General features: G+C 45.2%; 2 protein-coding genes across 3 annotated transcripts; both read right to left on the bottom strand.

Moving 5' to 3' along the window:
- Positions 1-399: 399 nt before the first annotated feature.
- tmem60 (transmembrane protein 60) lies at positions 400-2,769 on the bottom strand. The gene is made up of 2 exons (XM_083654442.1): positions 2,633-2,769; positions 400-2,329 (listed from the first exon to the last, which is right to left on the bottom strand). Exon 2 carries the CDS (start codon positions 2,267-2,269, stop codon positions 1,865-1,867), a length of 405 nt encoding a protein of 134 aa, XP_083510568.1. The 5' UTR covers positions 2,270-2,329; positions 2,633-2,769; the 3' UTR covers positions 400-1,864.
- Positions 2,770-3,189: 420 nt separating this feature from the next.
- Positions 3,190-11,699, bottom strand: prr5a (proline rich 5a (renal)). 2 transcript variants are annotated; one of them, XM_083655175.1, is made up of 11 exons: positions 11,498-11,699; positions 9,991-10,118; positions 7,594-7,719; positions 7,409-7,489; positions 6,680-6,728; positions 6,413-6,470; positions 6,214-6,305; positions 5,934-6,074; positions 5,040-5,175; positions 4,631-4,906; positions 3,190-4,499 (listed from the first exon to the last, which is right to left on the bottom strand). In XM_083655175.1, exons 2-11 carry the CDS (start codon positions 10,116-10,118, stop codon positions 4,201-4,203), a joined length of 1,386 nt encoding a protein of 461 aa, XP_083511301.1. In that variant the 5' UTR covers positions 11,498-11,699; the 3' UTR covers positions 3,190-4,200. The 2 variants fall into 2 exon arrangements, with proteins under 2 accessions (XP_083511301.1, XP_083511300.1); XM_083655174.1 differs by lacking the exon at positions 11,498-11,699 and adding an exon at positions 10,405-10,487.
- Between the last annotated feature and the right edge of the window lie 326 nt (positions 11,700-12,025).

Raw genomic sequence — 12,025 nt, 5'->3', positions numbered from 1 at the left:
AAATGTCATCAAAATTTTACAATTGGAAGCCTTACCTAAAATATGCCCAGTGAAAATAATTAAATTGATGCTTTTTGTAAAAAAGCGGCTGGAGGTGCAAAAATTGCACTTTTTTTTCTTAAATTTCGAGTTATTTTCAGTGCAATGTTTTTTCCCCCCAGGGCCAGAAATTACCTATAGATACTCTGATATAAGCCCAAAATACCCCCAACCACCCCCCCGGTTCATAAGGTTTATGACCGTTTATACCACAATGAATGTAATATGAACAAACCGAATTGACCAGAAATGGTCTAGGGATTGTTAATCATTAGATCAGCTGTCAGTGCAATTCTTTTTTTCTTACGGATTTCAAGGATGTAAACCAAATATTTTACAGGAAATAAACGCATCTTTACACAGTGCAAAGGAGGAGTTTTTAATCCAAGTAGTTGCTGGAAGTTATGGATTTACATTCAAATTGTGTCAGTGGCAGAGGGATATTTTGGGATGAGTATTGGCAAATCATTTAGATGCGACACATTTTAAACAGTATTTTTTGGTGATTCATCCAGCTCTACAGTTTGACAGAAATGAAATAAAACACTAGAATTGTATGTAACAGGGTTTCATGAACAGCCTACAGGCATCATATGGCTCGGTGACACGCAGTGTGCAGATCACATTATTTCATGCCGTCAAGACAAGGTTTCACGGTCAGGCGGTTTCCCTGTGACAGGGATCCCACATTCCACAACCGTGTTTACATGCGTGTGTGTGCGATTGTTGTGTTATCTTTTAAAAAGTGAAGAACTGACTTATTAAGTAGATCAACCGTTCGGTTATTAGAACAAGGTCCTTGAGTGGATAGCTGCACCATGTGACATATTGAGACAGACTTTCGACTTGGTGACATATTATAATCATGTAGCTGCATCATGTGACAATTTCCTGCAAAGGATCAATAAAGTATCTATATTGTAGATCTGAGTGAAAGATCATGTGCGCTTCAGTCATCACTGACCACTTGAACACATCAAATAAGTCATTTTGACCATTTCTAATTAATTACAAGCTGCAGTGAAAATGTCCCCCACAAAAGATGCAACTGCCAATCAGTGACAACAGTAACTTAAAACATTATGGATGATAAACTGCATATTCACAAACCCATTGTGACCTAGCTCAAATACCTAATACCAAAGACCTAACCATACACCCTGTTTGAATACATGAGTTTTGTTTTGTGTGTGGTCTTCTATGTTTCAATATGTTTGTATTTTCAGAAATGGAAGTCAGTGCAGTTGGGTAAATGCCAGATCTCAATGGCAAGATGCATCGCTCACTAAAGCACATAGCAGAGACATGGTACATAGATAAGATAACCCCCATGTCTGCTTGTTTTTTCTGTTAACATGCCATCTTCTCACATCTTTTCCATGGACATTCTAGTGAATCGCTCAACAGGTTTCAAACATATTTCCCCCCCGGATCTAGAAGTCAGAAAAATAAGAATTTACTGTCATGTTTACAATACTATTACCCTGTTGTTCTTGGGCCCAGTGAGTCTCACTAGTTTATTTAAAAAAAATCGAATTCCCCTCTACTCCAGTTACTCGTTCCAGTTACTCGTGCCATTGAAAACAAGCCAACAGTCAGGTAGTAATGGCACTGCCCACACAAAGCAGAACATGGCTTTATCTGAAAACTAATGGTGTTTGACTGGTGTTCAGAAATCCTTCCTCTGAACTATGCTTAGTATTGCATAAGGGGCATAGATGATGTTCATGTCAGAAAAAAGGTTTTCTCCCCTTTAGTACATTTCTTTTATAGAGAGCCCAAACATTTCAGGGAGGGAAGAGTCCAATTTATAATTTTGTCCAGCTCAGTCCCTCCTGTAGTGAAATACACTGTAGCCCAGCTCCACCAGCGCCCCACCCAGCAGCACCCACAGAGGGATGCACACGACGCTGATCCAGACGTCTGTGAGTTTCTCCAGGCGGGAGCACAGAGTCAGGCAGAAGGCCAGCTTCAACAGCAGGGCCAGCAGGTACCACAGCCTCTGGGTCAGGTTCTGCTCTCCCTCCCTGGGGTCGTAGCCCGGCTTACAGCGACCTGCCATCTTCACAACCAGCATGAGGAGGAGGATGGTGTCAAAGGTCCAAACGGGGAGGAAGATGAGAAACCAGTTCCAGTGGATCTTGGAGTCCAGCTTGAGGACCAACATGATGAGGAAGACGAGGGCGAAGATCCAGGAGAGGAGCACTCGCTGGGCCAGGGACATTTTCATCTACAAAGGACTGACAAAGAGCCAAAATCCACAAGACACCCAGGCCTGTGCACGACCAGCCTGGAATGAAAGTCAAGGTGCCTCAATGAGAACAGGATGTTTTGAAAATCTAGTCACTGAGTCTGACATCATCCGACCATAACACTCATTACTGATGACATAAAATGCAGATGACACCACACAAAAAACGAACCTAAATATGTGTCGACACGATTAGCCCACGTTAGCTAACGTTACTGATCATCATTAGGTTACACACACATGTACACCTCAAATTAGCAAGTCATCTCTTCTATAACGAGCTGTTAGCTTAGCTAACGTTAGCTACGATCCAAGTAGCGTTACAAGGTTAGTACAACTTACCACGTTCACAAGAGGGGACACTCTGTTTAAAGTAAGCCTGTAGTCTAAACGACCAGCTGCCCACCATGAAGAGAGATGACAATACTTTTTAACACATTTTACTCATTAGTTTTTGCAACAAACAAAGCAGTGTGAACCAAGCCATTGAAGCCAATGCGATGAGTGAAGTTCTCCGCAGTAACGGAATCACTTCCGGTAAATACTTTCAAAACAAAAGCACACGTTTAGAGCAGAATGGAGCAGAGCCACATAGAGCCTTATGTATGTATTTTATTTTGAAAACTAGATGCACTTAGTTGGTAAATTATTATATTATAGCTAACCTTACGGAGCTTGTGTTTATCTTCCGGGCAGCTGCATTTGCGTCCTCCCCTTCTTCTTAACGACCAACCAAATTAATTAATGCATTTAATATTCTAATCTACACACAATACTTTTTGGCAATGCTCATTAGGGTGATTAGGCTACTTAATCTCTACTTAATCCATTTGCTTCAAGAGACACAGACAGTTACATGTTATTCAAATGTATTTATTTATTTAAATTTTAATGGGCTAGTATAACAAATTAATAGAAATTACAACTCCATAGACATCATAGATTGTCAAAAAAAGTAAAGTACAAAACGCTTGAGGTAAAACATCATTGAAAAAGATTCAGTTTAAAAAGCCCTTATTAAAATCTCAATTCATTTTAAGCTCACTTCACAATATCTAGCTGTCCTAAAAAAACAACAACAATGCACTTTTATTTACAAGGTAGTGGTGGTGCAAAATACAGTGCATGAGACGACATTCAGTCAAAATGTTCATTTCTTTGTCAAATGTAAACAATAAACAATCATCTTCCTTAAACTCCTGTTGTAGATAGCCAAAAGCAGATAAAATAAATGTCATCACATTGATATTTGCTCTAAGAAGCAAGTTTTGCAATAAACCTCTAGGAGCGCTGAAAATAACAATTCAACAGTAAGACACAGTATCAAAGTGAGGGCAGAACACTTGAGTCGTTAGTGTGCTGCTGTCGACAGACACAAAAGATTGGGGAGGGGGGGGGAATTCAGGTCGGCCGGGGGCCTTCGGCCCGATGTCACGTTTGTGACACAAAACGTGACTGACAGACAGACAGACAGACAGACACTGCCTGCCCATCCGCCTAGGCAATTTTATTATAGGATAGCTGTAATTGAAGGATTACGTGCTTCTCTATGGGTTGAGATCATTCTCCTCCTACCTCTCTGGCTTATGAAACCCTTCCAAAACACATTTGATAATGTCCACAAAAAAAGCATCGTCATCAAGCTAAAAACAAGGCTGTTTTTCTTAGTTCCAGGAAAGTTGAAAAGCCAAAGTTTTCACCCGAAAGTGACAAAATGCACTTGGAATGGGCTCACCATGGAATCTGAACATACGAAGTAAGGAAGATTTGACCTCTTTTATCAAACATAAAACGTAACATTAAACGTAAGATCTTTATTCCCAAATGATAAGTACACACACTGGGGGCGGGGAAGGGGGGGGGCATGGGCCCTGGTCTGGCTCTGCAATAGCTCCTAAAGGCAACCACAGCTACACAGTGCTCTGCCTGCTGTCCCGAGTGTATCCCATAGCCTCTGAGGAGTGGGGCGGGAAATCAATGAATATCCCGTCCGAGTCCGAGTCTGCGGACTCTAGCACTTGTCCGATGATGGTTTCGGGACTGGACGAGCCGCTAGGAGGCGTGGAGAATGCACCTTTACTCAGATCGGTAAGTGTTGTTGTGGCCTCGGTCCCGTGGAGTGGTCCCGAGGAATGGATGGAAAGGCTTGGAAGGATGGAGGGAGAGGAAATAGGAAACTCCATGGCGCCGGCTCCTCCTTGGACGATACCTGTGAGGGAGAGGGTCAGTTGGCTCGGTTACACTGGCGGAACCAACGCACCACTAAGATCTTTGTTCAGGTGTCATTCTTTGATTTCATTTCATTCATAATGACCAATGCAATGATGGACAGTGCTGTACCATTGAACTGAGAGCTGACACACAGCCTGTTGGAGGAGGAGGCAGGCAGGTCAGATCCTGAAGTGAGGTCAGCGTATGTGAGTCCTTGTTCCTCCACACAGGATATGATCTCGCAGGCGGAGTGCCGCCGGATGCCTCCGCTGCCGACCGAGCCGGCGTCCGGGTCGTATTCAGCCACTGGGGTCAGCAGGAGAGGGATGTTGTAGCTTTTAGATCGGACCACTGGGTTTTTAGATGGCTGATCCGCAGCTTTGGGCCAGCACCACAAACGCTTCTCTGCAAGATGAGAGAACAGTGAGAGGAGGAAGGTATGAGCTGGTAATAGATAGAGCAGCAGTGAAGTGATGATAATGGGTTTGTTGCTCTTTTCTTGTTGTTCCGTTCTGCTGTGGGGTTTATGTCATCTTACCCAGAACGCAGCAATGAGCCTCTGTACCATCTCCAGAGTAGAGCCCATGGGTGCCCAGGTAGGGGGAAACCACCCTTTGAACCAGAGACTCCAGTCTCAGGTAGTCCTCATTCGCACCGCGTGGCTCATGGACCCCCTGAAGACAGACAGCAGACAGACATGTAAGTGCAATATATGCATTAAGGGTGTAATCACACGTATGTTTGTTTTCTTTGGTCCAAATCAGAGTTGAAAAGTTACTTTCTTGCATTTATGTATTGGCTTTGTTTACGATTGAACTGTCCAGTTGAACAAGGGCTTGTAAACAAACGTCACATGATCTCTCAAGTAGCTTGTTTACTGAACAGAGAACAGCACAACAATGATTTCCTGCCCCCTGGGAGCGAATACAGGACTAATCTGTGGGCCTAATTTGAAAAATGTTGAAATTAAGAACAGGATTCATGCTATTCGCTAAACAGTATAGAATCTAGTTAGTGCTGATTGGCTCTTTGAGAACACACGAGGAAATAGCTGAATAGGAGCATCAGTCCAGCTTGCAGGTTGCCCTCAGTTCATTTTGATATGTTAGCTAGGCTTTTCCAAGCATGCGGAACTGCTGGCTATCAGATGTCAACATCCATCACCTTATATCCCCAATATTGCATTTTGCTGTTGTTTCCTGTAGTGGCTATGATGACGTTGTCACTCCTTACAAACTGCCCCCAGAATTTGCTTGGAAAAGGAAAGGTTATTTAGTGCCACCTGAGTTCAAAATGGCTTTATTTCCCCCAGTGAATGTCAAACGAACCAAAGTAAAAGATGAATGCTCAATCAAACTGCTCCGAGTTGAGTGAGTGAATGAGTGAGCATGTGAGTCAGTCAGTCAGCTCGCCTGTGTTGCACGCGGCCCACCTGTAGAATGAGCAGCATCTGTGTGACAGAGGGGGGCACACGGGCCCGCGGGCGAGACAGGGCGTCCTCTAACTTCACACTCAGGACGATGGTGTTCCTGAAGTGAAGCAGGGCAAGCTGTCGGACAGAGGGCTCCTTACCCTGCACAGAGGAACCACAGACAACAACACAGAAAACACTGGAAGTGAGCAGGAACGGCTATCGAGTTTGGACGATTCAGCTTGTTGATGCTGTGGGGTAGAGTAAAAGCCAAGAGACAAAAAGCAACAGATGGTGCTACCTGGACGGGGTGGAAGATGGCCTGCAGCATTGAGAGAACATCACAGAAGAAGAAGTCCCACGTCTCTGCCAGAGAGTCTAGTAACTTCTGGCCTACAGCGATCACAGAGGAGCAAGGCGTGAAAACACACAGAGTTGATTTGAACGCTTGATGTCACTTGACTGCTATATATTGTGACTGTGTATCATACCACTCGTACCTTCATAGAACCTTATCTTGTCCCGGAGAATGACCATGCCCTTTGTCAACAATTGGTTCTGTGAAACACAGTGGAAAGAATAGATGTCTTATCACTATAATAACTACAGCTGGGTATGCTCTACATGCTGCATTACAATACATACTTCTGACTCGTATGTCAGTGGAAGATGTGTTCTACTGCCTGTTATTATGTTATAACAACAACTACAATTATGACCGGACAGCAATCCTTGTTCTGTTTCATTCCACATCAAACGTTTGTTACCTGAAGGTATTCTGTGAAGAAGGACCCCACCTCTGTCTTCAACAGATGCCTGAGAGAGCAAAAATCATGACAATTATATTACATGTCACTTTCTGACTCTGACCCAATGTGACTCATCATCGGAGAGGCAACACTCGACCATTGTCAATAACTAAAAGTGTTATTTTCTCTTTTCTAGTTGTTGGGAAACGCATCATCATGATCCTAAACCTTCGCCCCGTTAAGGAAAAGCTAAGTTTGCAACCTTCATTTAACAGTTAATTAGATATCGCTATGCAGTTAAATAAACTTCACAACAACAGGGTATAAACGCCCGACTCGGCAGCACTAAATCCCTGTACACGTACATAACGTCTTGTGTAGTAAAAGACGCACCAAACTGTAACAGATAATGGACACAGGCCTCTGACCTCCACCTGGCTTTGCTCATGTGTTTACAGAAGCTATAATCCAGGCTGGTGTGAGTGACGGGATGAGTCTGCTCTGGAAAGATAATGAGATATCTGGCGTGACCACATGACTCCCCGCTCCCACATGTACAAACAAACAAACTCATTCACCAGAAAACAAGCCAGTCATGTCTGCACACACAAGACATAATTATACTAATTTTAGCACAGAATGATATCAACGGTCTAGAATAAGGATTTCTTTGTCTGTGTGTGCATGTGTGTGCATGTGTGTGTGCGTGTGTGTGTTGTTCCTGTTTGTGTGGCTGTGTAAACGTACCGGACACCTTCATTCAGCACGTAGAGCTCGTTGTCTGCCAAACCTTTCTTCTGGAAGACGGCGATAACGGCGTTGTGGATGCTGCAACGCCACAGAAACGCGAGGCAACGTGATTTTTCCCCTGTATCCATTTAACATAATTATGCAAATGCACAAAATATGACTTTGTCTTTTGTTTTTATTACCTGTTCCATGTGGCGTTGGCTCCGGCTCTCTTCTGCTTCTCCCCTCTGTCCTCTGGTGAACCTTTCTCACTTTTCCCCAGCTCACTGAGGCTGGGGGAGCTCATCAACTTCAACCTGTGCAGGGTTCTCATGGCGCGAGAGAGAGAGAGAGAGAGAGAGAGAGAGAGAGAGAGAGAGAGAGAGGAGGGGGGGCGGGGATATGGAGAGAAGTAACAGAGTATAGACTAAGTACTGGACAAGAGGAAAATAAGGTCACGCCAGGAACAAGCGACGTATACAGGGAAGAAACACAAGAAGATAGCTGGAGGGCAGAAGAGAACAGAAGAAGTGTGCATGTGTGTGTGTGTCAGAGAGAGAGAGAGAGAGAGAGAGAGAGAGCGCACACAGAGAGAGAGAGAGAGAGAGAAAGAGAGAGAGAGAGAGAGAAAGAGAGAGAGAGAGAGAGAGAGAGAGAGAGCGAGAAAGAGAGCGCACACAGAGGGAGAGCACAATGACAATACAGAGAGGGCCCGGCAACAGAGGAGTAGAGCAGAGAGAAGTAGGGCAGACTGAAGCATGGAGAGAGGGAGACAGGCTGTTAAGAGCAGGAGGGGAGGAGCCAAGCTGAGAGGTGGGCCGCAGTGTCACCGCGCTCCTTGATGCCGGAGGTCTCAGAAGAGAAGGGGAAACAATAGCACATCCACTGGCGTGGCATACTCTTCCTCCTCGCTCGCTCCCGCCCCCTCCCTTTAGCATTATGGGAGCTGCGGGGTGCTGAGCAGACTGATGCCGTCGGGGACATTGTTGTGCTTGTCAGTGTGTACAGTCGAGGCGGAAGGAGGAGGAAGTAAGTCTGGCTCATTAACAACAACAGGGACAGGAAGCAGTGACACAATACAGGGACAATAAAGAGCGTTTGTCCTGCTCTTCCATGTTGTTCAACACAGCTGGTGTCGCGTGGTGGTAGTAGTAACAAAAAAGTACGTTTATCCCGCCGTTCGAGAGCCACCATTTGACTCATTCAAGGATTTGTTTGGGGTTCAGTGCTTTTGCTATTTGCCACCCTATGTTGCACGTTTGCGATGTGTGAAGATGAGAGATCTCATCTTATCCTGATGTATACTCAATGAGCACTTTATTAGGAACACCTGTACACCTGTTTATTCATGCAATTATCCATTGAGCCAATCACGTGGCAGCAGTGCAATGCATAAGATCATGCACATATACAGGTCAGCAGCTTGAGTTAATGTTCACATCAAGCATCAGAATGGGGGGGGGGGGGGGGGGGGGGTGACCTCAGTGACCTTTGACCGTGGTGGCATGGTTGTTGGTGCCAGACGGGCTGGGTTGAGTATTTCTGAAACTGCTGATCTCCTGGGATTTTTTTTCCACCCACAACAGTCTCTTGACTTTACACCGAATGGTACGAAAAAAGAAAAAAAAACATCCAGTGAGTGGCAGTTCTGCGGACGGAAACGCCTTGTTGATGAGAGGTCAGAGGAGAATGGCCAGACTGCTTCTAGCTGACAGAAAGGGCACAGTAAACTCAGATAACCTCTTTACAACTGTGGTGAGCAGAAAAGCATCTCAGAATGTAAAATGTTGAACTTTGAGGTGGGTGGCACTTTGGTAGCCGGTTGGTTGACACTGAGCTGAAAGCAGACACCTACCCCAGTATTAGTGTGGTGTTACTAATAAAATGCTTGGTGAGTCTATGCAAAAACATTAACATGTCCCTATATATGAAAAAGCTGTCAAACAAAAACAAAAACATGAATGCTTGTGGTTCCAGCAGGGGTCAGTGGAAAGTAAATCTGTGAGCAATAACAAGAAATTATGTGTTCAAACCCACACAGTCCAGAAAGTGTCTGCTGACAGCAGGGCAATGAACAATAGACCCCTTCAACCCCCACTGCCCCCCCCAAACACACACAGACAGACATGGAAGCACCTCTGGTTAGACTTTTATAATCAACAGACATATCGTCCCACGAGAGATAGAGATTCTTGGATTGTTATGAATACTAATGAATAGGGATGTCACAATATATCGTCCCACAATATATCGCGATATCAAAACATGACAATATGTATCGTTGAGATGAAATCTCATATTGCGAGAAAAAGAAGCTGAACATGGTGGCACTGATCTGCATCTGATTGCATGCTCGCTCTGCTTTTCATTGCTTTGTTTGAACAGACGAGGGACGTTACAGACACGGAGGATGAAAACTTACAAATCGATCGCAAAAAAATATTGTTAAAATATCGTATCGTATCGTTATCGTGAACCCAATATCGTGTATCGCATCGTGAACTGAGTGTATCGTGACACCCCTACTAATGAATATGTCATAACCCCCCAGGATGCTTGTACTGTATCTGGAAATGTTAATCCTAAGAGTCGATCCTTACCTCCTGATTGGATGACCACTGCTGTCCATGTCCGGGCTGGGGGGAGGGGCTGAGAAGGTGGTGAAGTTGAGTGACAGGGGCCGGGGGGAGGGGCGTGAGGCGTGCCTCCTCCGGAGTCCGTCAAGCATCTGTCAATGAGAGAGTAAATGGTGCAAACAATTATTAAGGTTTCATTGAAGGTAAACAACAACAACAACAACAGCACATACACACACACAAGCAAAGACACACAAAAGTAATTATGCTAGTAGTCTAGTCACGTAGAGATTGATCAAATGTGAGGCGGCAGCCAAACTGATGTGATGATGATCTCACCATCACAGCTCATCCTGCAATCAGTCACCTCTGTGACAATGGAAAAAAGAGAGAGCAGTAGAACAAAGAGATGAAAACACAACATATAGTACAACTTACTTTCACACGCCCGTAAGTTACAATCAAAAGACACATCCAGACCACGGCCTTCTTAGAGGAGATTCTTTGAAACCATGCTGCTTCCCACCCCACCGGCTGAATGTTATTGTTTGCTAATCTGTCACTAACTGTCTGTTATACCAGTTATTTCAACACTGTGGGGGAGGGATTTCTCTCAAGTATTTTGCAATCAACCTCACCAGAAAACACATTATTACATCAGAGGGAAAAAACGGAGACGTGTAGGTTATGTGAGTGTGAGTGAATTATTCATGTGAAGGCCACGTAGCCACGATTCTCCTGGAGTATGACATTTTATATTTGGGTGTCTCTGTCTGTGTAGCAGCATACAAAAGCACCATCGCCTGGTCAGAGCGGAGAACAACAGTCTGGGCTGTCACTCAGACAAAGACACAACACAAACCAAACAGGACTTCACATGCAAGAGCCCCCCGAGTGGTAACGGGTGTGGGTGACTCATCTGTTTTCAGAGGGGCTACTTCTGTATAACATAATGGATCTATAATAAGAAAGAGAGAAGTGAGTGAGAGAGGGGGAGAGAGAGAGAGAGGGAGGGAGAGTGAGAGAGAGAGAGAGAACACACACACACACTGTCTACCCGACATGCCATGTCACGCCAGTCTGGGCATTCAGCTTTTGTTCTTTTTTCGGATGGCAGGAGGAGCCAAACTCAGATCGATACCCATTCATATGTCACACAACTCCAGTTTATTTTCCTACTCGTCGTCGCCTATCGCTATATCCCACTGTACTGCCCCCCCCCCCCCAGCCATGTTTTCCATAAGAAATCGACTAGACAGAAGAGAAGAACAGTCCACCACCACGTTGATCCTACAGGGGGGGACGTACTGCCAGTCGTGCGTACGTGGAGGTTTTTTTTCTACCTGTGTGTGCACATTATAGCAAAGGGGGAAAGTACCTGAGCAAACAATGCGCATAGCATCCTTATGAACATACACAGGCGGTGATAGATGTACAATACATTCCACACACCGCTTCAGATGTGTAGCACAATGGCCACAAAGTTGCCATAATACCACACGCCTCTGCCCGCCCACTGTAATGTACTCACTGTTCCTTTCTGCTGTCGCGTTGCTCCTGATGCCTGGAATGATCATGTATTGATGAGGATCGATCCTCTGGCCGCATCAGCAGCACACTGGCTCCTCTACAGTTCCCCGCTGTTTGCCCGGACAGGCGACATCACATCGGGCTGCAAAGGGATCCTGCTCCGGTGACCTGCGGCGAGGAGGGAGTCATTCATGAAGCATGCTATACCGCCGCCCGCTCGCCCCCGCGTTGTTTTGACGAGATGCGATCCTGCCGTGGACGCGGCGCCGCGCCGATCGAAGGGGGGGGGGGGTGGCACTGCGCGTTTACGAGCACACGTGGACGCGCAATTCGCGGATTGTGGTTTCGCGAAAAGAAAAAAAGTGGTCTCGTTATCCTTCAGGAGGAAGACACAAATCAACAAAAGGCGGGCAGGCCCATACAGGCTAGCTTTTTACGAGACATCAAACACATCAGGCACTAATTGGCCCAATTGGTAGCCTACAAATAAACGAAACGCATACAGCGTATGTATGAGTATGTATGGAAA

The sequence above is a fragment of the Poromitra crassiceps genome (assembly GCF_964638095.1).
Source record: "Poromitra crassiceps genome assembly, chromosome: 18".
Classification (NCBI taxonomy): domain Eukaryota; kingdom Metazoa; phylum Chordata; class Actinopteri; order Beryciformes; family Melamphaidae; genus Poromitra; species Poromitra crassiceps.
The sequence above is the reverse complement of the archived record's forward strand: the minus strand, read 5'-3'. Positions and strand labels throughout refer to the sequence as shown.

Bases quoted from the DNA above. Each gene is read 5' to 3' on its own strand.
- tmem60 (XM_083654442.1), bottom strand. From the start codon at position 2,269: ATGAAAATGTCCCTGGCCCAGCGAGTGCTCCTCTCCTGGATCTTCGCC.
- prr5a (XM_083655174.1), bottom strand. From the start codon at position 10,440: ATGTGTCTTTTGATTGTAACTTACGGGCGTGTGAAA. The intron at 6,729-7,408 runs GTACGTTTACAC...TTGCTCTCTCAG, and splicing joins GTGCTGAATGAAGGTGTCCG to GCATCTGTTGAAGACAGAGG. The intron at 5,176-5,933 runs GTGGGCCGCGTG...GTCTGTCTTCAG, and splicing joins AGATGCTGCTCATTCTACAG to GGGGTCCATGAGCCACGCGG.